Source organism: Vombatus ursinus, unplaced genomic scaffold (genome assembly GCF_900497805.2).
Source record: "Vombatus ursinus unplaced genomic scaffold, bare-nosed wombat genome assembly UNPS02014789.1, whole genome shotgun sequence".
NCBI classification, from domain to species: Eukaryota; Metazoa; Chordata; class Mammalia; order Diprotodontia; family Vombatidae; genus Vombatus; species Vombatus ursinus.
Genome location: NW_020954567.1, coordinates 616,968 through 643,229, shown reverse-complemented (window position 1 = coordinate 643,229; position 26,262 = coordinate 616,968). Strand labels below are relative to the sequence as shown.

At 42.4% G+C, this 26,262-nt stretch overlaps 1 protein-coding gene across 4 annotated transcripts in view; it reads right to left on the bottom strand.

Moving 5' to 3' along the window:
- Window positions 1-22,859, bottom strand: part of LOC114047482 (carboxyl-terminal PDZ ligand of neuronal nitric oxide synthase protein-like) — a 379,736-nt gene extending 356,877 nt beyond the window's left edge. For all 4 annotated transcript variants that reach the window (XM_027868301.1, XM_027868304.1, XM_027868303.1 and 1 more), the window contains exon 1: window positions 22,596-22,859. In XM_027868301.1, coding sequence (XP_027724102.1) covers window positions 22,596-22,700 — 105 coding nt within the window. In that variant the 5' untranslated portion in view covers window positions 22,701-22,859. The remainder of the gene's footprint in view (window positions 1-22,595) is intronic.
- Window positions 22,860-26,262: the final 3,403 nt, after the last annotated feature.

The following is a 26,262-nucleotide window of genomic DNA, read 5'->3' as shown; positions in this document are numbered from 1 at the left end:
TGGGAAAGGATTTCAATAGGCAGAAATGAGAACAGAGTGTGTACTAGACACAGGAGGCAATCTGCACAACTGGATAAAGGTAGAAGAGTTCAGGAGAAGATAAGAAAAGAGCTAAGGGTCTAATTTAGCTAGAATATAGAGTTCAATAAATAAGGCAAGAAAGGTAGGTTGGAAATAAGTTGTAGAAGCTAATGGCCCCAGAATGCCAGACTTAGAGTACTTTGTCCCATAGGCAAAAGAAAGTTAATGAGGTTTCTAAACAGGAGAGTGACATCAGTGATTAATCAATGATCATTTACTACTTGCCAACTGTGTAACAGACACCATTCTAGGTGCTAGAAATAAAAATATGGAGATGAATTAATTATTCTCTGCCCTCTAGGAACTTACATTTTGTTGGGTGACATGATACACATACACATATGCACACGTGTATGTCTGTATATATACACAAAATACATACAAGGTAGGTACAAGATAACCAGCCTTAGAGAACAAGATACCGAGAGGACAGGAAGAGGACTCTTGCAAAGAGTAAGGCTTGAGCTGAGTGTTGAAGGACGCCAGTGGTTCTATGAGGTAGAAGTTAGCAGACAGAGCATTCCAGGCATAGTGGACAACCAATGTTAATGCATAGAGCAGAAGATGCAGTGTTGTGTGCAAGGAACAATAGGGCCAGGAAGGCTGGAGTGTAGATACAACAGTGAAAATCATGTAATAAGAGGCTAGAAAGATGGCAAAGGGTCAGGCTGGGTTAAACGCCAAATGGAGGAGTTTATATTTGACCCTAGAAACAATAAAGAACTGCTGAAGTTTATTGAATAGGGGATGCTGTGGTCAGATCTATACTCTAGGAAAATCACTTTGGTGGCTGTAAGGAGGATGGATTGGAGTAGAGAGAGATCTGAGGCACAGCAACTAATTAGGAGACTGCTGTAAATACTCCAGGCATGTGGTGATGGTCATACATCTGAATTATGGTGGTGGCTGTGTGAGCAGAGATAAAGGGAGTGTGTGTGAGCATGTGTGTGTGTTTGCATGTGTGTGCATGTGCATGCTTGTGTGTGTATGTGTGTGTGTGTGTATTCTGGCAAATAACTGGATATGGGGGCCAAGTGAGAGGGAGGAGTCAAGGGTGACGCTGATCTGAATTATAAACCCAATGACTGCGACGATGGTGAGAATTCAGAAGAGGAATTTTTTTTTTTGGCAGAGGTAACAAAGGAGAAAGAATGTCCTTTTTTGGACATGTTGAGGTTGAAAAGCCTATAGGAGGGACAGCTAGGTGGCACAGTGCATAGAGCACTGGAGTCAGGAGGACCTGAGTTCAAATCCAACCTCACTTAATAGCTGTGTGAACCTGGGCAAGTCACTTAACCCCAAAAGAAAAAAGAAGGAAGGAAGAAAGGAAGAAAGGAAGGAAGGACAGAAGGAAGGAAGGGAGGGAGGAAGGAAGGAAAAGAGAGTCTATAGGAGAACCAATTCAAAATGTCCAATAGGCAGTTTGTGATGTGAGCCTGTGGAATTGGGAGGAGGACTAATCAAAAATAGCATCACAAAAACCCAGGATAAGATGGTCACCAGTCAAGGTCGGGTCAAGGCAACAAACATTTATTAAGCACTTACTGTGTTCCAGGCACTGTTCAATGCACTGAAGATATTTTTAAAAGGCAAATTTAGTCACTGCCCTCAATGAGCTCACAGTCTAATGGGGAAGACATCATACATATACAAGATAGATACAGGGTAAAGCAGATGTATTTCCAGAGGGAAGACACAGGTGAAGAAGCATAAGAATGAAGAAAAGCCTATTATCTATTAATCTATTAGATTTGACAATTAAGAGATCACTGGTAAATTTGGAAACAAGAGTTTCCAATGACTGATGAAGCAGGAAGCCAGACTATAGTGGGTTTAGAAGAGAGGGAGAGAAGTCAAGCAGCTGAGAATTAACAGCTGATGAGTTCAGTTTTGAACAAGAGTATTAAGAGTTGATTGGATGCTATCAATATAGCATGTGTTACATGTCTGAGTGTCACCTTGTCCCTCAGGCAGTATAAAAAGGGTTTAGACTCTCTGCCGCTGTCAATCAGCCAAGCTCTAGATAGCAAGATATTTTATTCTCTTCATAAAAACCAAGTCCCCTGATTTTTTCATATTTCCCTACAGTCCTTCCCAGGGTATCTGTTCTAGGCAGGACATTATCAAGGTATTGGAGGATGAATCCAAATTTATAAACAAGAGATCCATTCATTCATTCCTTCTCTAGGTAATTATTGAATATCATCTAGGTACCTAGCATGAACCTAAGTGCTGTGAAGAAAAACAAAAAAGTATTTGAACATGACCTTGAAGGAGCAATGATCTCCAAGAGTAGACACAACAGACACAAAGAGAAGTTAAGTAACCTCATCGGGCAGTTTCTGTCAGTGGCTCCAGCAAATGGCACTTCAACACCAAAGGCACCAAGGGGTAGAGAGAGGATCATGAGTAGTAGGAATGTTCCTCAGCAGTAAGTCTTTGGCACCAAGTCCTTAGCCCAGTTCTGTGCCTTTGACAAATCAAGCTCTCGGGACCTCAGTTTCCTCATTAATAAAATGAAAGCATGGGAATAGGTGATTTTTCAAGTCCTTCCCATACCTAAAATCCTACACCTGAGGTCACATCTTACAACTAGGAGTTGCAAAGAAGCAGATTTCAGCTCTGGATAAGGAAAAATGTCCTCTCTTTTAGAAGTATCCAAAGGGGGAAGGAGCTGTTGGCAATATAACATATGGCAACACAAAAGAGCACACACACACCCACAGAGCATGGGAGCAACAGGTTTTTTCCACCTTAGCAGTGCGTGTGACTCAGCAATCTCGAGTTTCTCCGTTAGACATAATTTTGATAATGAGGAACTTGAAGCCGTCATCTGTGAGAGGAAATAAAAAGTCATGAAGAGCTATCAGAGTTACAAGGGAGGCTAACAATCTCACTCTGACCAGCAGAGTCTTGGCTAATGTCTGATCTCCAAATTGCTATTAACCTAAGCTTAAAACTAGACCAGGAGGCTCAGCCTGTGGTTTTAGTCATTGACAATGAAAAGAGCAAAAGTAACACTGTGGCCTCAATGTCTTGACAAAAAAAGCCAGTAGGGGAAGTTAGACATGGAGTATGCTAGGGTGGGTTCAGTGCTGGACTTGAGCTCAGGGAAACCCTCATTCAAATGCCACCTGTTACATTTAATAACCGTGGGACCCTGGGCAATCCATCAATAAGCATTTATTAAGCATTTACGATATGCTAGGCATAGACATAAGAGCGGAAAGGTAGGTTGGGGAAAATTGTGAGCAGCTTTAAAAGCTAAACAGAAGAGTTAATATTGGATTCTGGACACCATAGGAAGTCACTGAAATTCACTGAGTACGGGAGTGACACAGACAGACAGTCAGAACTGAGCTTATAGTGAATCACTTTGGCAGCTGTGTGGAGGATGGAGGCAAGAAACCTAACTAGGAAGATGATGTAATACCCTAAACTTCCTTTAAGTGCCAAATAAAATCCCATCTTCCCCAACCCCTCTTACTTCCAGCAGCTTCCTTCTGTTGTTTCCTATTTATCCTGTCTATTGCTTGCATATTGTATCTCTCACCCACCCACCCCCCATTAGACGGTAAACTCTTTGAGGGCAGGGACTGGTTTTTGTTTTTTGCCTCTTTTTTGTATCCCGAGGACTTAGCACAATATGTAGCACATAATAACTACTTCATAAATGTTTATTGGGTGATTGAATGATTTAGCTAGAGGTGATAAGGGTATGAACTACGGTGGGAGCAGTGTGACTATAGAGAAGTTATATGTGAGATATGGTGCTGAGATCAAAATGTCAAGATTTGGCCACTGGCTGGAAATGAGAGGCAAATCCCTTCCCTTCTCAGAATCTCAGTTTCCTTATCAATAAAAGAGTACGTAAAATCTGTAAATGTCTTTTCATTTATTCCAGATCTTTAAAAATTGGTGTAGAAGAAGCAGCCTTCAGAGTTTGGTGAGTCAGTGGAAGAAAATGCCCCAAATCACAGGACAAAGGGAAACTCCTCAAGTTCCCTCTGCCTGTATGACCTTGAGCAAATTCCTCAACCTCTCTACTCCTCAGTTTGCTCATTCGTAAGATAAAGTGGTTGAACTATACGACCCCTTAGGTCCCATCCAGTTCTAGATCTGTAATCTCATGTTGTCTTGTTTTGACTAGATTATAAATTCCTTTAGGGCAGAGGTTATATTTTCTTTTTCTTCCCTCTCCTTTTTCACCCTTCTTCCCAAAGAGTATCTAGTACTATATTCAACACATAAATCAATCTGATTTAGTGTTGCTAATTGGCCAACTGTTCTGTCAATTGTTTTTTTCCAGTTGGAAGAATTTCTTCCTTTTTTTTTCTCATATCCACAGGGTAAGAAGTCATTCCTATTTCTGCCCCCATTATCCTAGTCAAGGCTCTCATTGACCCAGCTCTGAACTACTACAATAGATGCCTAACTTGTCTAGCTGCTTCTTGTCTAACTAAGGCCCTGCCAAGTTAATATTCAAATCAACCAATCAAAATTTATTAAGTGCTTACTATGTGCCAGGCACTGTGCTAGGCAGTGAGGATACAAAAAGAGGCAAAAGACAGTGTCTGCCCTCAAGGAGCTCACAATCTAATGGGAGAGTCAACAGCTATACACAAAGCAACCTATATACAGGATAAATAGGAAATAATTAACAGAGAGAGGGGTTGAGGAAGGCTTTCTGTAGAAGGCAGAATTTTAGTTGCGACTTAAAGGAAGCCAGGGAGGTCAGTAACCAGAGCAGAAGAGGGAGATCTTTTATTACCTTTCTTTCTATCCCCTTCCCAACTGTAAGCCCAGAGAAGGGAGAGAGTAGTTATTTACAGTAGTAATAATTGACTTGAATGAAAGCACAGAGGGGTGTGTTTATCAAATTTGCAGATGACAGAAAGTTGAAATGGGTGACCAACACGTTAGATGACAGAATCAGGATCCAAAAAGCTCATGGCAGGCCATAACAATGGGCTAGATTTAATAAGGTTAAGTTTAATAGAGATAAAATATTATGTCCCACACACAGGTACAAAAAAATCTACTGTGCAAGGAGTGAGGTACCTAGAAAAAAAAGGTCATGTGAAAGACCTGGGACTTCTAAGGGACAGAAAGCTCAAGAGTCAACATTGTGACATAACAGAAAGAAAAGAAAACAATCTAAAGTCAATCTTTGGCTGGGTTAACAGAAGCAACATTCAGAATATTGTTAACAGAACTGTGTTAACAGAGCATTGCTTAGAGTCAGGTAAGTGGCACGGTGGATGGAAAGCCCTTGACCTGGGAGTCAGGAAGACCCAAGTTCAAATTCACCCTCGGGCATTTATTTACCAGGTTTGCTCCTCAGGCAAATCACTTAACCTCTCAATTTCCCACATAAGCCACAGTTTCCTCATCTGTAAAATGGGATAATAAAAGCACCTATGTCTCAGAATTATTGTGAGGACAAAATGAGATATTTGTCAAGTACTTTGCAAGCTCTGAAGTACTACATTAATGCCAAATATTATTATTATTACAATTATTGAAGGTAAGAGTCCCACCATGTTCTCTGCCCTGGTCAGATCCATCAAGAATATCCCATTTCTTTTGAGACATCATATTTCAGGGTGGACGTAGGCACTCTGTCCAAGGGAAGGTGACAGGACTGAAGGCCATATCACTCAAACATCAGCAGAGGTCACTTGGCCTGAAGGAAAGACTTTGGGGGTGCCAGTGGGGGAGGTGGGACAGCTACCTTCCAGTACTCAAAGAGTTCAGCTCTGCTTGACCCCAAAGGACAAATCTGAAAGTAATGAAGTTGCTAAGAGGCAAATTTTGGCTCAATCCATAGAAAAACTAACAATTAAAGTTATCCAAAAGTGGAATGAGTTTGCCTTACAGAAAACACATGGAGTCTTTAAGGGGAAGCTAGTTGCCCATTTGTCAGAGAGGTAGTAAAAGAGATCCCAGATAGAGACTGAATTAGGTGACTTCTGAATTCTCTTTCACTCTGAGATTCAAAACCAACCATTCAACCTAGAGGCTTCCTAATTCGCTGAGATTATAGACCCAGTGAATGAGCTCAATTCACCCAAAAATCAGTGCTGGTGAATATTCTCAAGAGAAAAATACAATTCTTATCTAGGGTCTCAGGGGAGCTGGGATGTTATGACCCTGGAGGAATCATGATAAAAAACCAGGACAGACTCAGGATCTTTTTAAGTTCAACATTAGGTTAGAAAGCTTAGGTGCCACTCAGTCTGGGACTGAGAAGATATAATTCATATGTACCTTACCCTGGTATATTATTTCTGAATCTGTACATTCTCCTTTCCCTTATAAATAAACCCTGAACAACATACTCTTATGGTCTGGATTATGTGGAGACAGACCAATAGGATGGAAAGATGGAAAATGATGCTAGGGATAGCACCAGGAGAGAATTGAGACAACAGACATGGTAATTAGGGTTAAGATTGGAAAAATCTAGGGAAGCACAGGCCAAACCAAGCTAGCTTGGGTTTCAGGGGTCAGTCAACAAGCATTTATGAAGTACCTACTGTATGCCAGGCAGTATTCGAAGCACTAGGAATACAAAAAAAAAGGCAAAAGCCAGTCCTTGGTCTCTAGGAGCTAGAGGCACAGTACCCCTGAGCTGGGGTTCAAAAATCAGGCAGGCTTGAAGAGAAGTGAAATATAAAAGCTTGGGGATGAAAGCAAAGTCCCCTGTGCTGCTCAAATTAGAAGGAAACTTAAGACCCAGAGCTGGATCCTTCAGAGGCTCTCCACTCAACAAGATAAAATCCAAGTTTTTTTCATTTCAATCATCTGTCCCCAATTTACTTCTCCCAACCTACTACTACTACTAGACATGAAATCTCAACATGGACCACCTAAGCCCAATCTGGCCTCCATCTTGTTCCCTGAACATTCTAGTGATATTCCCACCATTACAGCTTTACTCCCACTTAACTGGAACATCTTTCTTCATGTTCCGTGGCCCAATTGAAAACCCACCCGCTCAATGAACTCTAAACCATCTAAACTCTGAGTGATTCCTCTTCCCTCCAAAATCCTGTGGCACTGAAATCCCATGCCATTCCTTCAGAAATCATTCTACACTTTTGTCCAATTTCTTCCTCCCCAACTAGGAAGCTCCTCATAAACAGGAACTGTCTCTTACACTTCCCTTATCCCAGAGCCTGATGGTGTCGTAACATAGTACCTACTCAATAAATATTAAATATTAATATTAAAGAGTGATCATCACTCCTGTGCCTCATCATGGTATGGAAGTGACCCTAAATTCTCAAAGGACAAGACAAGAGAATGTAATATTCGACAGATTTTTACCAGTCTATGAAGACTTTGGGTATGGGCCTGGCAACCTGTCATCCAAGGACCAACCAAGGTAAATCAGAAAGATTTATCACCTGGAGGCTCACCACCACATGAGAAGAGTTTGCTGTTATGGTTTTTACCAGCAATTCCTGGATACCATCCACTAAGGTGTAAAAGATGAAAGGGCTACAATCCACACTAGTGGAATGAATACCTACATGGATGGAATCACAGATCTCTTAAAATATTGAAGATCATGGTATCATGGTCTCTTTTTGTTCCCAAGACAGTCTTAGTAAGTACATTTAGTTTTCACATGATTTCACTTAACAGAAGTTCAAATATCTGAACAAGCAAGCATAATACAATTGGTTTTCCAGCTAGATTTTGCCCAGTGTACCCGGTTAGCTGCTCCCAAGAAAAGAAGGTCCTAGGGTTACAGCAGCTGTCTCTCAGGCTACCCACTATTTCCCATGGCCTGGCCGGGGCCATTCTGGCCTTAATCCGCCCCAATGGCCAAACTCACCCCAAATATTATGGCTAGTATAAACCAAGGACTTTCCTCCAGTTCCCCGAGGATCCAACATTCCACTGCAACCACAAAGCATGCCTCTGATTCCCTGGCGTATTAGACAGGTTCCCCAAACCCACCTCTCCCTTGCAATTTGACCTCAGTGGCAGAATGCCAGGCCCAGGCCTCTGGCCACAGAGCCTTCCTATCATCCCCACTGCAGCATCAAACAGATGTGGTATCTAATTATAGCCTTTGACCTTGATGCAACAGAGACCAACCCACTTCAGCCCTATGACTCAGCCTCCAACCTAAAGTAAAGCATAAGGTGAATAAGAAAAGTTCTGGTTTAAATTTTCTTTCAGTTTTTCAGTCACTTAACCACTATATGCCTCCGTTTCCTTGTCTGTAAAAATAGGGAATAACAATAGCATCTACCTAACAGGGTTGTTTTGAGGATCAAAAGAGATAATACATGTAAAGTACCTTGCAAACCTTAAAGCACTATAGAAATACTGTCATCATCATCATCATCATCATTAGGCAGTAATCATGTAAAAGGGCAGCTGGGTGGTGCAGCGGATAGAGTGCCCAGCCTAAAGTAAGAAGACTCATCTTCCTGAGTTCAAATCTGGCATCAGACACTTAATAATTGTGTGACCCTGGGCACATCACTTAGCCCTGTTTCCCTCAGTTTCCTTATCTATAAAATGAGCTGGAGAAGGAAATGGCAAACCACTCCAATATCTCTGCCCAGAAAACCCCAAACAGCATCACGAAAGAGTCAGACACAACCGAAACAAATCAACAACAACCATATGAAAATCTGTGCATTAGATAGCTCAAAATACTTCCTTAGAGAAGGAGCATCAGTATATCCAAAGATCACATGCCTTATGCTCCCCTTAAAATGTAAAGAAAACATAAAGCAACATACCCAGTTGTTTTAAATACATATACCAGAATTAATTTATCCAAATTAAGTTTGCCCTTGAAAGTAGTCATCTTGAGGCACTGTACACATAGCTCCTTGCACAAAGATGGCATTTAATGAAAGTCTATTGAATTAATTCATGTCTGAATCAAACAGAACACCAATGATGCTACCTCAGGAGGTAGCCCCAAAGATGTGTGGAACCCCATCTTTTGGAATTGCCTCCAAGGTATAACTTGGTAAGTCATATCCTCCTTCCATCTCCCCCTCCCCCCCAAAAAACTCCTAATTTTTCCATACCTCATTTTTGTTTTTTTTTTTTGTTTTTTTTTTTGTTGTTGTTGTTTTGGTATTGGTTTGAAAAAAAGAATCCCTAGCTTGTTCAACCGCCTCGTTCACTAACCTTGGCTCCAAATGCCACTTGGCTATTTACAAAAATCAAATCCACCCTCAGAGGATGAAGATTTGACATCACTAAGTATACTCAGAAGAATGAGCTGCAGGTTCTGAACACCCATTTCAAAAGGGAAGCTCCGCAAATGTTTTAAACATTACTCAATTAATGATTTTGGCTCCTAAGACAACTACTTTGAAGAGAACAACACACGAACATATGTTAGGTATATATGTTTAAAAATCAATTACATTGCTTTAAAGTCAGTCATACCTTTCATACAAGACCGAAAAGGACATTCAATCTAACTCAACTCAGTTTCCCAGGTAACTTCTCTGAATAAGAGGGAGATTCAATCTCAAAAAAGGAAAAAAACAAAAAAAGGGAGGGGCGAGGAGAGGAGAACTGATCCTGGAGAAGGTGGGTCCATAGAATGCTCTTCCTAAGTAAAGACACAGCATTCTTATTTTTCCATTAGAGTTGGAAGTAAGAATCACAAAACCTGACAAGTTAAGAAACTCAAATTCCACATCAAAAAAAAAACATATATATGGAATGAGCAGAACTATCCAGCTGATTATTGTTCTACAATTATGACTGTGTGACTTTTGGGCCAGTCTACTTGACCCGTTTAGGTCTCAGTTTCCTCATCACTGAAATGAAGAGGTTGAGGGACATCTAGGTGGAGCAGTGGATAGAGTACCCTGGAGTCAGGAGGACCTGAGTTTAAATCAGGCCTCAAACCAAACACTTGACACTTACTAGCTGTGTGACCCTGGGCAAGTCACTTAACCCCAATTGCCATGCCAAAAAAAAAAAAAAAGAAAAAAAGAAAGAAATGAAGAGGTTGACCTGAATGACTGCAAAATCTCTTTAGCTCTATATCTATGGCCTTTAATCTATGACTGTCATTGACCTCGGCACCATTTCTTTTAATATATGCAAATGAAAGGAGAAAATCTTTATCAACAAGAATGTAAACAATATGACATGACATAAATAAGGACAGAATCTGGAAGGATCTCAGAAATAGTTCAGTTCTTAAGTTTGTAGTTTTTTGGCTTTTGTTTTTAAAGCAGATATAGAGAAAAGGGAAGAGGAAATATGTCCTCAGAGGGCTTAGGAAACTGTGGAAATCCAGTACTGCCTTTGAAGCTGTTTAGCTCAGGTAGCTAAGGCATGATATCAACGAGGTCAACATTAGGTATTCCTTAGGAAGGGAAAGAGTATAGAATGAAATCAGTATGGTTGCTTTTGAGGAATCTTATGGAAAGGTGCCTTAAAAGAAGCCTGAATTAAAGTCATCCACTTAGGGTTTTATGCTACATCTTTATTTCAATTTCAATCCCCATTGGGACTTCAATCCCCCAGCTACAGCTACAGGTTACAAAACAGTATAATTATAAGCCAGACTGCTATCAAAAATGTACCAATAAAGTATCCAGTACAACCCATCCCTATGCCTGGGGGAAAAAAAAAAGGAAAGAAAAAACTTTCCAAGAGCTAGTCTGTTGGACGCAGTGGCAAACGCTAGTAATTCCTGCTCCTGGGGAGGCTAAGGCTAGAAGATTGCTTGAGTTCTGGAGTTCTGAGCTACAGTAGGGATATAACTTACTGCTAAGTCAAGCATTAATGTGGTTTTGGGAGGGGGGAGGAAGAGACACTAGGGCTGGCTGCCTAAGTAGGGTGGAACTGGCCAAGGTTGAAAACGAAGCAAGTCAAAGCTTTCATGCTGATCATTTAGGAGATCAAGCCAATGAGTGACCACTATACTTTCAGCTTAAGTGAGATAGAGAGATCCAGTCACACAAAAAAAGGAAGAAAGAAAGAAAACAAAAAAAGGGTTGGTCCTAGTGAAAGTGGATCAACAGCAGGCTCTTTGTATAGGAAAATACAACATTATTTCACCACTAAAGTTGGAAGTAAGAGCACAAAACCCATCAAGAAGTTAAGAATCTCAAATTCCACATGGGGAAAAAATGAAGTGGAATGAATAAAACCATCCAGAAAAAAAAACACAACAACAACAAATCTTTATAGATGTCTTTCTTACCATTAAACCCCTCATTTGGGACTCCACCCATTCACTGTCTGGTAAACTTTTGCTAGGTCTCCTGTTACATGTAATATATCTTATCTCCCTAACTGGACTACAATTTGATTTTTAAAATTCAATTCCCTAATTTTTTTAAATTAAAAACAATAATAGAGTTGCCCCACAAGGTAGATTCCCTACAGCAGATTTACAGGAGAATAGGGACGAAAATTGAACAGGATGGGCAGGGTACGTTGTGAGCTAATGTCTAGAGGAAGCACCTTCCTGGCTAAGATCACAGATCCAACTAGGTCTCCACCAAAGTATTCCCTAGAGTCCCCACAATATGGTGGACATTTCCAAAAAGAATGCTGATCAACAGATTGATTTCCTAAACACAAGCTTAGAAATGAAGGTGCCCACACATGTTCTTCAATCAGGGGAATGACCTTAAGAAAGATCTAAGGAGAGATCGAATCTGTGAGATGTGAGAGGAGATAGGTAAAAGAGAATGAATGTGAGTGAAAGAAAGATCTCCAAAAGGGGAGGGGAATGAGAAAGGGAAAGAATTTGGGAATGAAATTTTTTTTAAAAATTAAAAGAAAGATTTCCAAAATAGTGCACTATGGACTCACTAATCCTCTCCCTTTAAATCTTCCCCTAAACTCAAATGTTAAAAGCTTGACAATGCATTGGGTTAGGTACTCAGGAATGCTTACCTTCTGGAGGGGGAGGGTGTGAACCAAGAAGGGAGGGAAGAGTACAACATATATACAGAGAAGCAAATGCAAGATTATTTTATGTGAGTAGGAACACTAACCAATACCTGGAGAGGTCACGGAAGGCTTCCAGTAAGAGGTGGAAACTGAGTCGAGGCTTGAAGGAAAATGGCCTGAAAATTTACCCCAGCCCACTCTAAAACTACAAGAAACAGCAAAATAAAATAAAAACAAAAAGTAAAATAAAACAAAATCACAAGTGGGTCCCATCATTGGGGGTGGGTGGAGGCATAAATCTGTACCCCAAAACCAGGAAGAGATCAGTTGAAATGACCTTGACAAGGAAAATGAAAGCACCTTGTCTGCCTAAACTCAGAGGCAGCAGCTTAAAATGCAATCTGGTCAACATTGGAGGCAACAAACAAACAACACACAGAGAAGCCTGTTTGTCAATGTAGTTACAGCACAAGTTATGTGTTTATAGGAAACAGAGCAACACAACGAACTAATATGTTATCTGTCACCAGGTCCACAGGAGACATTAATCTTTCTCTCGGTGGAAAAACAATGTTTCCAAGTGAATACCTCTTCCCGCTTTAGAGGAAAAAAAATACCAAAATAAAAAGAGGATGTGTACTTGAAAAGGAGAAAAGAATATAATCAAGTGACTTTTCCACAATTTCCAGTTCAAAAGAGAGGGTTCCATTCAGAAGGTAAGTCAACATTTATAAACTGTCCATGGCCAAGACAATGATCTCCAAAACTTTCTTGACTGCAGAGTCCTATCTGTAAAAAATGTTGAGCACAAAATTTATAAATTATACACATTTACTATTGTGCTACTCATTAGATACCTTCTGAAACTTACATCAAAAATGGAAGTTTAAAAAGGATGATAAAAAGATGAAATAATATTTGATCCTAGACTTAATAGTCACTGCGTGGGGGGGGGTGGAGGGGAAAGAAGGGGTGATATGGTTATAGACTCACTTTAAGAAAATCACTTTGGGGGCAGCTAGGTGGCACAGGGGATAGAGTACCAGCCCTGGAGTCAGGAGGACCTGAGTTCAAATCTGGCCTCAGACACTTGACACTCACTAACTGTGTGACTCTGGGCAAGTCACTTAACCCCAATTGCCTCACCAAAAAAAAAAAAAAAAGGAAATCACTTTGGCAGCTGTAGAAATGGGAGAAACTTGAGACTGGAAAGCTATTATAATAGTCAATGCAAGGGGTGATGAGGTTCTGAACCAAGGTAGTGCCCCATGAAGGGAGAAGAAGGGGATAGATGTGAGATGTTGAAGAATAAACGAGATGATTTGGTAACTGAATGGATGGGGGAGGGAGGGAGGGAGGAAGGAAAAGAGAGACAGAGAGAGATATGGAGAGACAGACAGAGAGTGAGAGACCAAAAGACAGAGAGACAGACACAGAGAGAGAAAGAGAGATGTAATATATCACTCTCCAAAGTGAGTGGCTTTGAATTTAAAGGTCTTCAAATTTAGCTCTTCATAGGATTCCTTAAAAGCAAACCAACTTCAACATTTCTGGTATTCCATTCCTTCCTAAGAATCATCCCTAGTTTCTGCCTAGGAATGACACCTTTGCCCAATGAAGACATCTCTTCATGACCGCCTATCATCCAACATCCAAAGTATACAACAACAAAGCATACTTGCCTATTTGCACATGGTGCTTTCTGTAGTAGATTCAAATATGAAGTCAACTATAGTTCCTATTCTCAAGCTTACACTGCACAGAGGGGCTTGCCACCATGCCTTTAAGGTAAAATACAATTCTCCAGTCTGGCATTTAAAGACCTCTACACATTCAGATGCCTCCTCCTACACAAGGGCTTCCCTGGTGCCATCCAGTTGTTAGCATTTTCTCCCCCTTGAAATTACTTATGTGTATATAACGTCCCCATCCCACCCCCCGCAGAATGTAAGCTTCTAGAAAGTAGGTATTATTTGGGGGGGGAGGGGGTGGTAATCCCCAGGGCTTGCAAAATAGTAATTTATACAGTAAATACTTTTTAATGTTTATTAGGTTACTGAATTATAGAATTTGGAAGAGTCCTTAGAAATCATTTTGTACTTAGACCCAGGCTCAGTCAGGAAATACCTTGCTTAAAATCATAGAAATAGTAATCTCTGTTGAGCAGAGATTGGGTCCCAGTTCTTCTCACTCAAGATTGGATGAATTTTTCCAGTATATCAATCAATCAACAAACATTTATTAAACACCTACTATGTGTCAGGTACTGTGCTAAGTGCTGAAGATACAAAAAGATGCAAAAGACAGTCCCTGCCCTCAAGGAGCTTACCATATATTCAGCAAGTATTCCTTGAGTGCTGACTGTATACCCAGTGCCTTAGGAGATAAGAAATATAAAGCAGTCTCCCTGACCCTAAGGTCTACCATCAGATGTAAGGCACATTGCCAAGGTAGGAACACTAGATCAATATGCAAATAAAAAGCATTCTTCTTTAAAAATCTGTAAGCTCTGATTAGCTTGCTTATTCTCTCAAGGAAGAAAGAGGGGAGGAAGGGATAGAATTTGGAACTCAAAACTTGTAAAAAAAAAGTTTAAAAACTATTTTTACATGTAATTGAGGGGAAAATATTTTTAAAAAGAAAATTTAAAAACCAGTAAACTCTGATTAGACAAAGTGGAAAGGGAAGACTGAGGCCATACAAGCACATTTGAGTGTATATTTACTGCAGGTGGCCCCTCAGGCCCTCAGCAGTCAGCTCCTGGTCTTATTCAACATTTGGTTAGAAAGAGGGGGGGTAACACTGAAACACAAGCCTATACAAATTATCATAGCTTCAGAAGGAATGGGGTGACCCTTTTATCTCAGTAGACACTCCAAGAGATGCTGAAAACAGTCCAGATGGATTTAAATCCACATGGGGAAATGCAAAGAAACTCCACAGGAATCAGTGTTAGGTAATGCACACTGGTAGAAAATGTCTGAACTGCTCTGGCCCCCAATGGGCACTTACCTTGCTGGAAGTGGACTCTCGGATAGCTAAAAGCCAGATGATCTGGAACTTCAAAGGAAACAAGATGCTGAATGTGAGAGAAAACAGAAGCATCACAAGATAACAATTATTGCCAGGAGGTAGAAGGGTGGGAATGGGAGAAGAAGAAGTCTTCTGCTCAGATTATGACTGTTTAAAGAATTATTTCTTATAAATAAGACTGTATAAGATAATTTTATATATTTATGTAATTTATATTATATATAATATATAAATAGTTATATTATTTTCTTATAAGAATAGTACATAAATATAATAAAAATATTATATATCCAAAGAAATTTCAAGGAAGGCAAGCAAAGATAGTTCCAAGGCTGGGCAATAAATATGACATTACTTTCTATCCTGAAAAACTAAAAGGTTGCAGCAATGTGATGGTGAAATGCATTAAGAACTACCTATCATCTTACTAACCTTTCAGCTCCTGTCTCCAGGACTTTTATACTAGCTATTCCTCATGTCTGGAATTCACTCCAGGCAACTACAGGACAGAGTGGATACAGCTCTGTGCCTAGAGTCAGAAAGACCTGAGTTCAAATCCAGCCTCAGATATTTACTAGCTGTGTGATGCTGGGCAAATCACTTAACCTCTGTCTGCTTCAGTTTCTTTATTTATAAAATGGGGATAAATAATAGCACCTACCTCCCAGGGCTGTTGATGAGATAAATATTTGTCAAACACGTTGCAAATCTTAAAGCAAGATATGTATGCAAGCTATAAAGCAATCATCATCACCATCATTATTACATGCCTGAGCCTACATTAAAATCACCTACAGCTAAAACTTAAGGCATTTGACCACTATTCCTGGGGCCACCAACCTAGAGCCTAAAAATCAGTCATAACATACCAAGAAGAGAAGAAAATTCAGAAGAGCTTGGAAGAAAAGTGAACAGATAGAGCTCACAGGAAAACGTAACGCTGTGCCAAATTTCCTAAGAATAACTGTACAATATTGCAACAATGATCAGCTGTGAAAGATTTGACTGCTCTGATCGATACAATGATCCAAGACAATCTAAAGGACCCATGATGAAAGATGCTATCTACCTCCAGAAAGAGAGCTTACGTACTCTGATGTAGATTGAAGCATTTTTTTTACTTTCTTTGTTTCTTGCTCTTTATTGCTTTTTTCTCCTTTTTTTTTGCAACATGGTTGATATGGAAATATGTTTTGCATGACTTCACATGTGTAATTGATGTCATATTGCTTGCCTTCTAAGTGGGTGGGGGATGGGCAGGATTGAGGAAGGGAGAGAATTTAGATCTTAAATTTAAAAAAAGAATAACTGTGCAGTAGCTTAACTAAATCTGAGATTTTCATCATTCAAAAATATTCAAAAATTATAAGCCTATTTCATTGCATAAATTATAGAAGATCAGAGCTGGAGAGGGACTTATCCAAGGCCCCTGTTTTACAGATGAGAACATTGAGGCCCAAAGCTTATTAGGGGTAGTCACCTCCCTTTATCCAATGAAAACTCTTACTATACAGCAGAGCTAAACTGTCATAATTATTACATTTTTTTTAGGCCACCACCAGCAGCATAATCTGGGCTGGACTGACCATGGGTCAGGCCACGGATGGCAATTCCTGTGTTGCAGTGTTGCTGAGCAGTTTTACAAAAAGGATTTATCTATGCCCATAATTTGGCAGAAAGGTCTAATTTCCCATGTAAGAGACACCGTATGTAATGTCAGCAGTTTAAATTTTGTCCTACCCTCATCTTCACCAACCACACCAAGAATATATTCTAGGAAGAGACTCTATGCTTTTCATTGTAAAGGAGATTATCGAGAGGGAAGTCCCTACTTCTGTGGAACCTCCCCACACCCTCCAAATCAGCTGTATAGGTGGTGTTTAAGTCTATGCTGGTATGTATGTTCACCAAACCAAAGGTAGCCTACATGAGATAGTATTCTTAATGTTCTGAAATCCAAGGCCAAGTGACATGCCAGGTTTTAGATGGCTGATAATGCTGCATGGATCACTGACTGCATTATGGGAGGCAGGAGCAGCTGGCCAGGGGGGCCAGCTCAGTTCTAAACTTTCCCAGGTCCATCAGCCTGCAAAATCACTTCAACATGTGAAAATAGTTAAGTGAGTCCCTGCAGACAATTATTGACTTCTCTATAAAAGCGAGTGTGGAATAGGGAAAAGAGTACAAGGGTTTGGAATTAGGAATAAGGAGGATGGAAATCCCACTTTTCAGTGCTTATTCGCCTTTTCAGCATGGGCAAGTCACTTAACTTCTGAGCCTCAATTTCTCCATCTATTAAATGGGGATGATAATGCCTGAATAACTGGAGATAATCATGCCTGTACACCAAAAACGCTCAAACACCAACCTCACAAAGTTGGTGGTGATTTAAAGTGCTTTTTTAAGCCTTAAGACATTTTGTGGTAAGAAGACCCCTGTCCACAAAGAGCTTACAATCTAATGGAGGGATAGAAGATATGCACAAAAAAGGATGATGCCAGGGAAGTTGGGGTGAGGAGACACTAATTACTAGGAAGATAAGGGAAGGTTTCATAGAGCAAATGGGCCTCAAATGGAGACTTGAAGGAACAGGAATAAATGCCAGTTATTATTATTAAGGCAACTAGGTGGTACAATGGATAGAGTCCTGGACCTGAAGTCTAGGAGACCTGAATTCAAATGTGACCTCAGATACTTATTAGAAATGTAACCCTGGACAAGTCATTTAGCCTCTGCCTGCCTCAGTTTTCCCATCTGTAAAAATGGGGATAATAATAGCACCTATGTCTCAGGGTTGTTTTCAAGATATAATGAAATAATATTTGTAAAGAGCTTTGCAAACCTTAAAGTGCTATACAAATATACATAAACATACAATACATAAATTTATGTATATTAGTAGTAGTAGTATTAATCACCTTTTACATTCACTAGAGAAGATAAAGTAGCATAAAAATATATGTATACATACATAGATGGGTAGATAGATACATATGACAGATGAGGAAGGATAATATGATCAATGTGCAGCAGAGAATTCTATAAGTCTAGAGGAAGGAATAACCAAGGAAATCTTCAAAGAGAAAGGACTTGAATTGACTCCTGAAGGACATAAACAGTGAGATGGGTGGAAGGGAAAGAGGACATTCCTGACTAAGAGAACATTATGAACCACAGGATTTCAGACCTCAGAAAGAATCGAAGCCAGTCCCCTCATTTTACTGATGAGGAAAAGTTAAGTAATTTGTCCAAGGTCACACAACTAATAAATAGCCAAGTCTAATAAATGAACCCAGTGCCTCTAACTCCAAATCCAGTATGCCTTGCCATTTTATACACTGCTTTTCAAGGGACTAAAGGTACAGGGGTGGGAAGAATGAGCATAGCATCTTCAGGGAATTGTGAATCTGAAGGACAATCTCTACATAACCTAGGAACCCCCTCCTCTCCCTTCCCTGCCCAAGACACAGGAAAGAAATCACAAGGTAGTACTACCAAGTCCCTGCTGCCACCTTCTGAATGGTCTGGGTAAGATACCTAACTAAATGAAACTGATACCACAATGGTACGTGAGAGGAGAGACAGGATCCAAGGTGTTGAGGCCATTGGGAGCTTACTACTCAATAAATCCCACCTGCCAATGAACCAGGCACTGGTACAGGATACAGAATATAGTCTTGACTGCAGATGCCAGCAGAAGGCCCTAAGTGCACCAACTCTCCTTCCCTAAGGTCAAAAGGACAGCCCTGGGCAAGGAACCATAGTAAGGAGTAAAATGGGGATGGGGATGGGGATGGGGGGACGCCTTTGGGGCAACCATCCTGAGACACACATCAGACTACAGAAGCTGCCACAACATTGGTCAGGCCCAGGAGATCTTTTGGCAGGCTTTGCAACCCAGGTGACCTTCAAGCACGGCTGAAATCTGAATCTGAGTGGCCAACACTGGCATCACTGCAGCCGTCACTTACCCTAAGCTTCCAGGCCTTGGGAAAAGATGAACCTATTTTCAAATTGCACGTGGCCAAGTTAGGGAACATTTGTGCGTTATCACAGCCTGTGTCGGGGTCAAGGGGGAGGAGGGAAGGGCAAAGTTTTCATTTAACTCTGCAGTCCTAGCAATAGAAGTCTCACAACCATACTATGAATTAGCTCTCCCAAGGCATGGAAACTGGCCAGGGAGATACTTTCCCATGCTTGAATGGATTCTGCCATTCCCTTCCCTACCCCAATGAGACTGTAGGCTCTTAGAGAACAGATGTTAAGTATGTTAGGCTACTTTGTCCTTCCCTAGAACCTAGCGATGGTGAGAGATGCATGAGCATAATAGCTGGTATTTACATAAGTGTTTTAAGGTCTACAAAGTGCTTTACAAATACCATCTCATTCTACTTTCACTAGGACCTGTGGGAGTAGGTGCTATTATTACTCTGCCCTCTTTGGAGAAGTAATGCCTTCGATTCTGCATTTCAGTTCCATTCTTTAGCCAACCCAGTGCTTAAATGCATGGGCATCCGGTACCCCATAAGAGTACCTTGCTTTTGCTGCTTTGTTCAGTTGTTTCAGTCACATCCCACTCTTCTCGACCCCATTTGGGGTTTTCTTGGCAAAGATACTGGAGTGGTTTGCCATTTCCTTCTCCAGCTCTATTTACAGACAAGGAAACTGACAAACAGGGTTAAGTGACTTGCCCAGGGTCACAGAGCTGGTGTTTGAGGCTGGATTTGAACTCAGGAAGAGGAGTCTTCCTGATTCCAGGCCTGGACATCCTGACTCCATTGAGCCACCTAGCTGCCCCAAAAAGAATACCTTGACAGGCTTACAAATATAGGCTTGTAACTCACTGAGAGTTGTGACCTAGACCTCCAAAGTTAACCTTAGCTGAAAGGCAACAAATACTAAATGATGTCTCCATCCTATTTCACTAAATCATAGGCTTAGAGTTAGAGGAAACTTCAGAGATCATCCACCCCAATGTATACATGAGCAAGAATCCTATGCTTAAGAGGTAGTCACCCAGCCTTCACCACCAACGATGGGAAGCCCTCTACACATCCCAAAGCAGCCCATGTCACTTTCAGAAAATTAGGATTTTTTTTTTTTACCTTTACCTAGAGCCTAAATCTGATTCTCTGTAACTTCTGCTACCTAACTAGTTCTCCCCTATGAGGCCAAACAGAACAGTTTATTCTCTCTTCTACATAACAATTCTTCAAATATTTGAAGATATCCATGCCCCACCAAGAAAATTCTTCTCAACACCGAACATCTCCCAATTCTTTCCATCAGTTCTGGATCAGTTCTACCACACTCCAGATCATCTTCACCTGGAACTGCATCAAAATGTTGACTTCCTTCCTTCTTTCTGCCCTCTACACTAAACCTTCACTCTCAGAGCAAAACCTTTGCCCTACTTACTACATCATCTTGTGAGGATTTCTCCCTATTTGATCTAATAATGCAGAGGCTCTCCATCTACTTTCCTTTAGTATTGGAACCCCCCCCCACACACACACACACACAGGCACAACACACCAGAAGCCCTAGGCTCTAGGGTAGGGTATGAATCCCCACCCCCACCCCCCAGGTCAATGACTGACAAAGAGATTGCATGTTGGGTCCTTCAGGGAAGAAAATGAGATCTGCAAGCCCTAAGACATTCTCTACCTTCTGGTTTCCTAGTTAGATCCACTGCAGACTACTCAGAGAAAAGAATTAAAAGAATCTTTCATATCTATCATCCATTCTACCTTTCTGTAAAAGCAGCGAAAGCATTGGAAAGACAAACTGCCACCAAAGAAATTTCCTTCACTATGTCCAAGCAAAATGAAATCTTGGCCATGAAAAGAAATCACACCTTAGAGTGAAGGGAATCTGCTAAAGAGTCCAAGCCACAAGAAAAACAAAACCAAAAAATCCTTATACAGCACATCTTAAGGACCTGAGTAAATCTATTCTGGGAGAAGACAGATGTTTCTCAGCCTGCAGGATCTGATACAAGACAGTGCCAGAGTTAAGATCAGACCATGAGACAGTTCCACTACAGCAAGCCCAACAAAACCAAAATTCAGCTCTGTTCTTGTCTAAAGACTACAATTGGTACCGGGGAAGAAAAACACTACCACCACCATCAGGGTGCTGCTTCCAGAGATATTAAAAAAAAAAAAAAAAGATAATATTCAGAAAGCCCAGGGGGCCTGGAAGACAGGAAAGAAGTATCAGGACAAGTGAAAACCCAGTCCACACAACTGACAACTGGGGTGAGGATTCACAGATGAAACATGTCAGCATTTCACGCATAGAATCACGAAGGAAAAAAAATGGAACAAAGACAGGTAGAAAGGGCAAAAAGGGCCGGGTTGACAGGAGCAGCGAGGAACAATGTGGGTGAAGAAGAAACGCTTTACTTTTGACTTCTCACATTATTAGACACATAGTAGGAGTAGGCACTTGAATATGAGACAAATTGAAACTTATCTCCCACAGGGAAAGAAATGGAAGCTACTGGCTAGCGACAGAGATGGAATGAAATTGAACAAACTTTGGGCTGAAGATCAATCTCAAGTGAGAAACCTTCTTCCCCCTGTGACTACTAGTAGAAATCCCATCACTGGAGGCACTGACACATTTCCTGGGGCATCACTAGACCTTAAGGAATTTTCACACAGTCTTTACCTACACCTAAAGGGCAATGAACCTGTAAAGAGGATGAAGGAAGGAAGGTGGGGAGGGTCTTTCATCTGAAACAGTGAAACGGCATGACTCTGGGGCCTTAAGACTGAACTCAGAAAACTGTGTTTTTCTCTCCAGGTCAGCAAGTATGGCAGCAGATACACTGCTGATGAAAAAGGCGAGCGCCCACACCAACCCTCCCCAACCTTTTTTCCTTCTTTCTTTTTAATCACTGCACTTGCAAAGGAATAGAAAGGGTCAGGGTAGGTCTTTCAGAGCTTTAAAACTGAGGCGACCCTTGAGAAGTAGCTGGGAGATTTGTCCAAGTCACAGGCACAACTACAGAGGGGGGAAAAGCCCCTGAACCGTACGCTAGGGAAGAAGCAATTTCCTCATTCAGGAAGTATGCATTTCCCTTTTTAAAGTCTTTCCTCCAAGCACCTCTTTTCCATCGGAGCCCCATAGGTAAATAACACTAGAAGCAGTCCCCTGCCCTCACAGCCTAGCAGGTATCTTAGCAGCTAATGGGTCTGATGGTTGGGTCCCAAAGGAAGGGGGCCCTAGAGTAACAACCCACGGTGAGGTGGGGGCGCCTGAGAGGCAGCAATCTGCAGTCTCCCGTTTGCAGGAACTGCCATTCTCAGGAATAGGGTTGGGTGGGAGCCGAAGTGACATCTCTCAAACTTTGCAGCGGAAAGTTCCCAGGCTCAGGGTAGAAGCCAGCCAGTTGTTATTCAGAAAGTCACAACCCTCCCCCCCGCTCCCAACCCCCCGCCCACACACCAGCCTCCCTCCATACCACAGGTGGGCCTCCATAGATTGGTTCTCCCATCACATGCCCCGAGTTCCAGCATCCCAGTCCATACCCCACACCCCCACCACTGCTCCAACCCCCTCACCTTGGCCTCAAAGCAGATGCCATGCTGGAAGGCGTCCTCGTTATGGAGGGGGATCCGCAGGTCGTGCCCATCGTCCACCAGGTTGTACTTGGTTTTGCTGGGCATAGTGACCCCAGCGAGGAGAAGGGGGCTGAAAGGAGAACGAGGCTGTCCCTCTCCTCCGGCGAGGTGGGCTGCAGCAGGATAGGGGGCCGAGGCGAGAGAGAGCTGGGAATACGGGGGGCGCAGCGCCCGGCTCTGGAGCCCTGTAAGCCGCGGGCGCCCCTAGCCCTGCGGCACCGAGCTGCGCTCTGCGCGGAGGCAGCCGAGTCCGGGAGCTGCGCGAGGCGCCGAGTGGCAAGCGGAGCGGGAGCAGGACAAGACGGTGGTGGCGGCGGCCGATCCCAGCGACAGGAGCGGCGGCGCGGGGGCCATGCAATTCCTGCTGGGGAGCAGGAGCTGGAGGACTGGGACAGGGACTAGGGCTGGGGGGAGGAGGAGGAGGAAGAGGAGGAGGAGGAAGAGGAGGACGAGCAGCAGCGACGGCAGCAGCAGGCGGGAGCGGGGTCCGCGCGGAGCCCCCAAGGCTGGGGGAGGGGAGGACACGGACCCACCCCTCCGGCAGCGGGAGCCGGGCGCAGCTCCTGCCCGGGATCGGGGACTGGGACAAGGAAGGCAAGGAGGAGGGGGAGGAGCAGGAACAGGAGGCGGGGGCGGAGGCGGTGGCGCGGGCGCCTGTCACCGAGACGAGACGCGGGATCTGCCACCCAGCCAGGCGAGCCGAGCCGAGCCGAGCTGAGCCGCTCCTCCCGCGCGGGGCGGGCCCCTGGCCGCGGCTCCTCCTGCGGGGGCGGGCTGCCGAGAGCCCGGCGACTCCGCCCCCGCCCCGGGCTCTCCCGGCCAGCGCCGGCCTGGGCTGGGCAGGGTTGGGCAGGTGAAAGTCCCCGCAGACGCTCGGAGCCCGAAACGCGGACTGCCCCGAAGGTCGGATGGGGTGCCCACCGGATCTGGACCGCCCTGAGACCCCGAGAACTTCGCCTTCCCCGCCTGAGCCCGGAGAAAGACAAGAAGAGCTCCGAGAAGGGGCTGGGGTTGGCGTTCGGTGGGGTTTGGTTTGGTTTTCCCACTTTCCTCCAAATGGTGTGCTGGACCTGATTTATAGAAACAGATAGAACGTTTTCTAGATAGGTTGGGGAAGAAGGGGGAACAAGCATTTATTAAGCACCCACTATCTGCCAGGCGCTGTACCAAGAGCTTCGCAAATACTGTATTTGATCCCCACGACAACCCCAGGCGCTGTTATTATCTCTGTTTTTACAGTTGATGAAACCGAGGCTGACAGAGGTTAAGTGATTTGCCCTGGCGTCACACAGCTAGTAAATTTCTGAGGCTAGGTTTTGAGGAGAGGGGGTGAGTGAGAGAGGGAGAAAGAAACGGGGCGGGGAGGGCAGAAGGAGAGGGAGAATGAGATCGAGTGAGAGAGAGGAAGAAGGAGGAGGAAGGAAAGGGAAGGAAGATGAGAGAGGAGGAGGAGGAGGAGAAGATCCCATCTATTATTATATATGATATACAAGGTGTCCCAAAACTCTTAATGCACTTTCAAGCTTGAGTAACATTAGTAGCTGAGGTTATCAGGAAAGATAGCATTTGAAGCTTTAATAGCAGGAAAACCTTTGATTTGATGACTGGTGCTCTGAAGGGAATCACAATTCTCTTCAGGTCTCTGAAAAAAAAAAGATGTCCCTCTTCTTTCTGAAGCTAATGTCTCTAGTTAACCATCCCCTCCAGCTTCCTCTTCCCAAACCTCATCCCATCAATAACCTCTCATTTCTTCCTCTCTGCCTGCTCCTTCTCATGCACTTAGTCCAGATTTCCCTATCCTTGTTTTTATACACACACACACACACACACACACACACACACACACACACACACACACATACCTTGGAGAGGGACAGCATGGTGCCATGGAAAGATATGGACTTAGAAATTACAGGATCCAAGTTCAACCCCTACTCTTACTTATGACCTGTGTAACCTTGAACAAGTAACTTAATTTCTCAGGGCCTTAGTTTCTCCACAAGTAAAATGAGAGATCTGACTAGATCTAAGGTCCTTCCCAGCTCTGAACCTATGATCCTTTCCTACAACATTCTTTCTTGCTCTCAGATCTTTTCTTGACAAATCAGTCTAAAGTGGAAGCCTCTAGCTGCTCCTGAACACTGAGTTGTTTGCCCCTTATGAGCTGGCTTTTCTGACCCACCTCTCTATTCAAACTGCTTTCTCCAATATCAACAACACCTTTCTATTTACAAAGTCCAATGCCTTTTTTCAGCCTTTCACCAGCGCTTCCATTACACAAATGTTTATAAAGCACCAACTATGTATGGTGTATTGTTCTATACTGAGAAATGGACAAAAACAAAGTAACTTCTGCCTTCTAACAATTTACATTTTACAAATGAAACTGAGAACCCCAGAAGTAATGACTTCGCACTTACTAATTGCAGGTGTTTCCCAAGATTCTCACCTTTGATCCTCTCTATATTACAGTCTCCCTTGGTAAACTCGGAGTGTGTGTGGATAAGTGACGAGAATTTACCTCCAGCAAAGACCTCTATCTTTTGAAAGACCCACATTTCCAACTACCTAGTGGACATATGCCCAGAAAGACTCCTCAAACCTAGCAGCATGGTACACTGCATTGGGAGCCAACAGACTCCTGATTCTGCTATCTGCTGCTACTTGGGAGACCTTTGGTAAATCATTTGTCTTCTCTGGGCCTCAGTTGCCTTATCTATAAAATAAGGAGGTTGGACTAGGTCATCTCTAAGGGTCTCTAAATCTGAATATATCCAAAACTATCTTCAACCTATCAAAACCATTTTTCTCTCTATTAATGGCGCCATCCTCTTGAGCAGGTTCAGGTTTCAATCAATGAATACAAATTTACTAAGCCTCTAAAACAGCCCCTACCCTCAATGGGAGGGATTATTTCAATGGGGGGGTATTTTTATTTCAAGGCGGGGAATATATATGTAAATATATGTGTAAATGCATATATGTACATGTATTTATTCATCTATATGAATACATCCATGTAAATACAAATTATATACAATTAAAAGAAGTTAGATCTTCATTTGAAAATAAAATGAAATTTAATTTAAAACCCAAACTCCAAAGAGTTTTTTGGTTTTGTATAAAGTAATTTCTTTATTTTTACTTTATATTTACATTTTAAACTACTATCTATTACATATGATACATTGTTTAAAATATATTACTTTATAATTTACTTTGTAAAATAACTTAAAGGGCAGAGTACTGGTTGGTCAGTTGTTGTCCTTCATTCTCGAAGAGGACCAAATGACATTACTATGCTAGAATCAAGTTTTAGTGTGCCCGAATGTGACTGATCAGACCAAAAAGAGCTCGGAATGTTCTACCACAGGTTGGGCACAAATAGTCCATGTGAACATTTGGGGTGGATTTTCTAAGTTTTCATCCTGCATTTGTCTTGAGCTATTTCAATTCTGCTCTGCTCATAGAGCACAGCACCTTCTCTGATGTGGGCATGTCATGCTGGATGGTCCTGTGCCAGTGTCTCCCATGTCACACAATCAATTCCAAAGTTCTTAAGAGAGATCTTGAGAGTATTCTTGTATCATTTATTCTGACCACCATG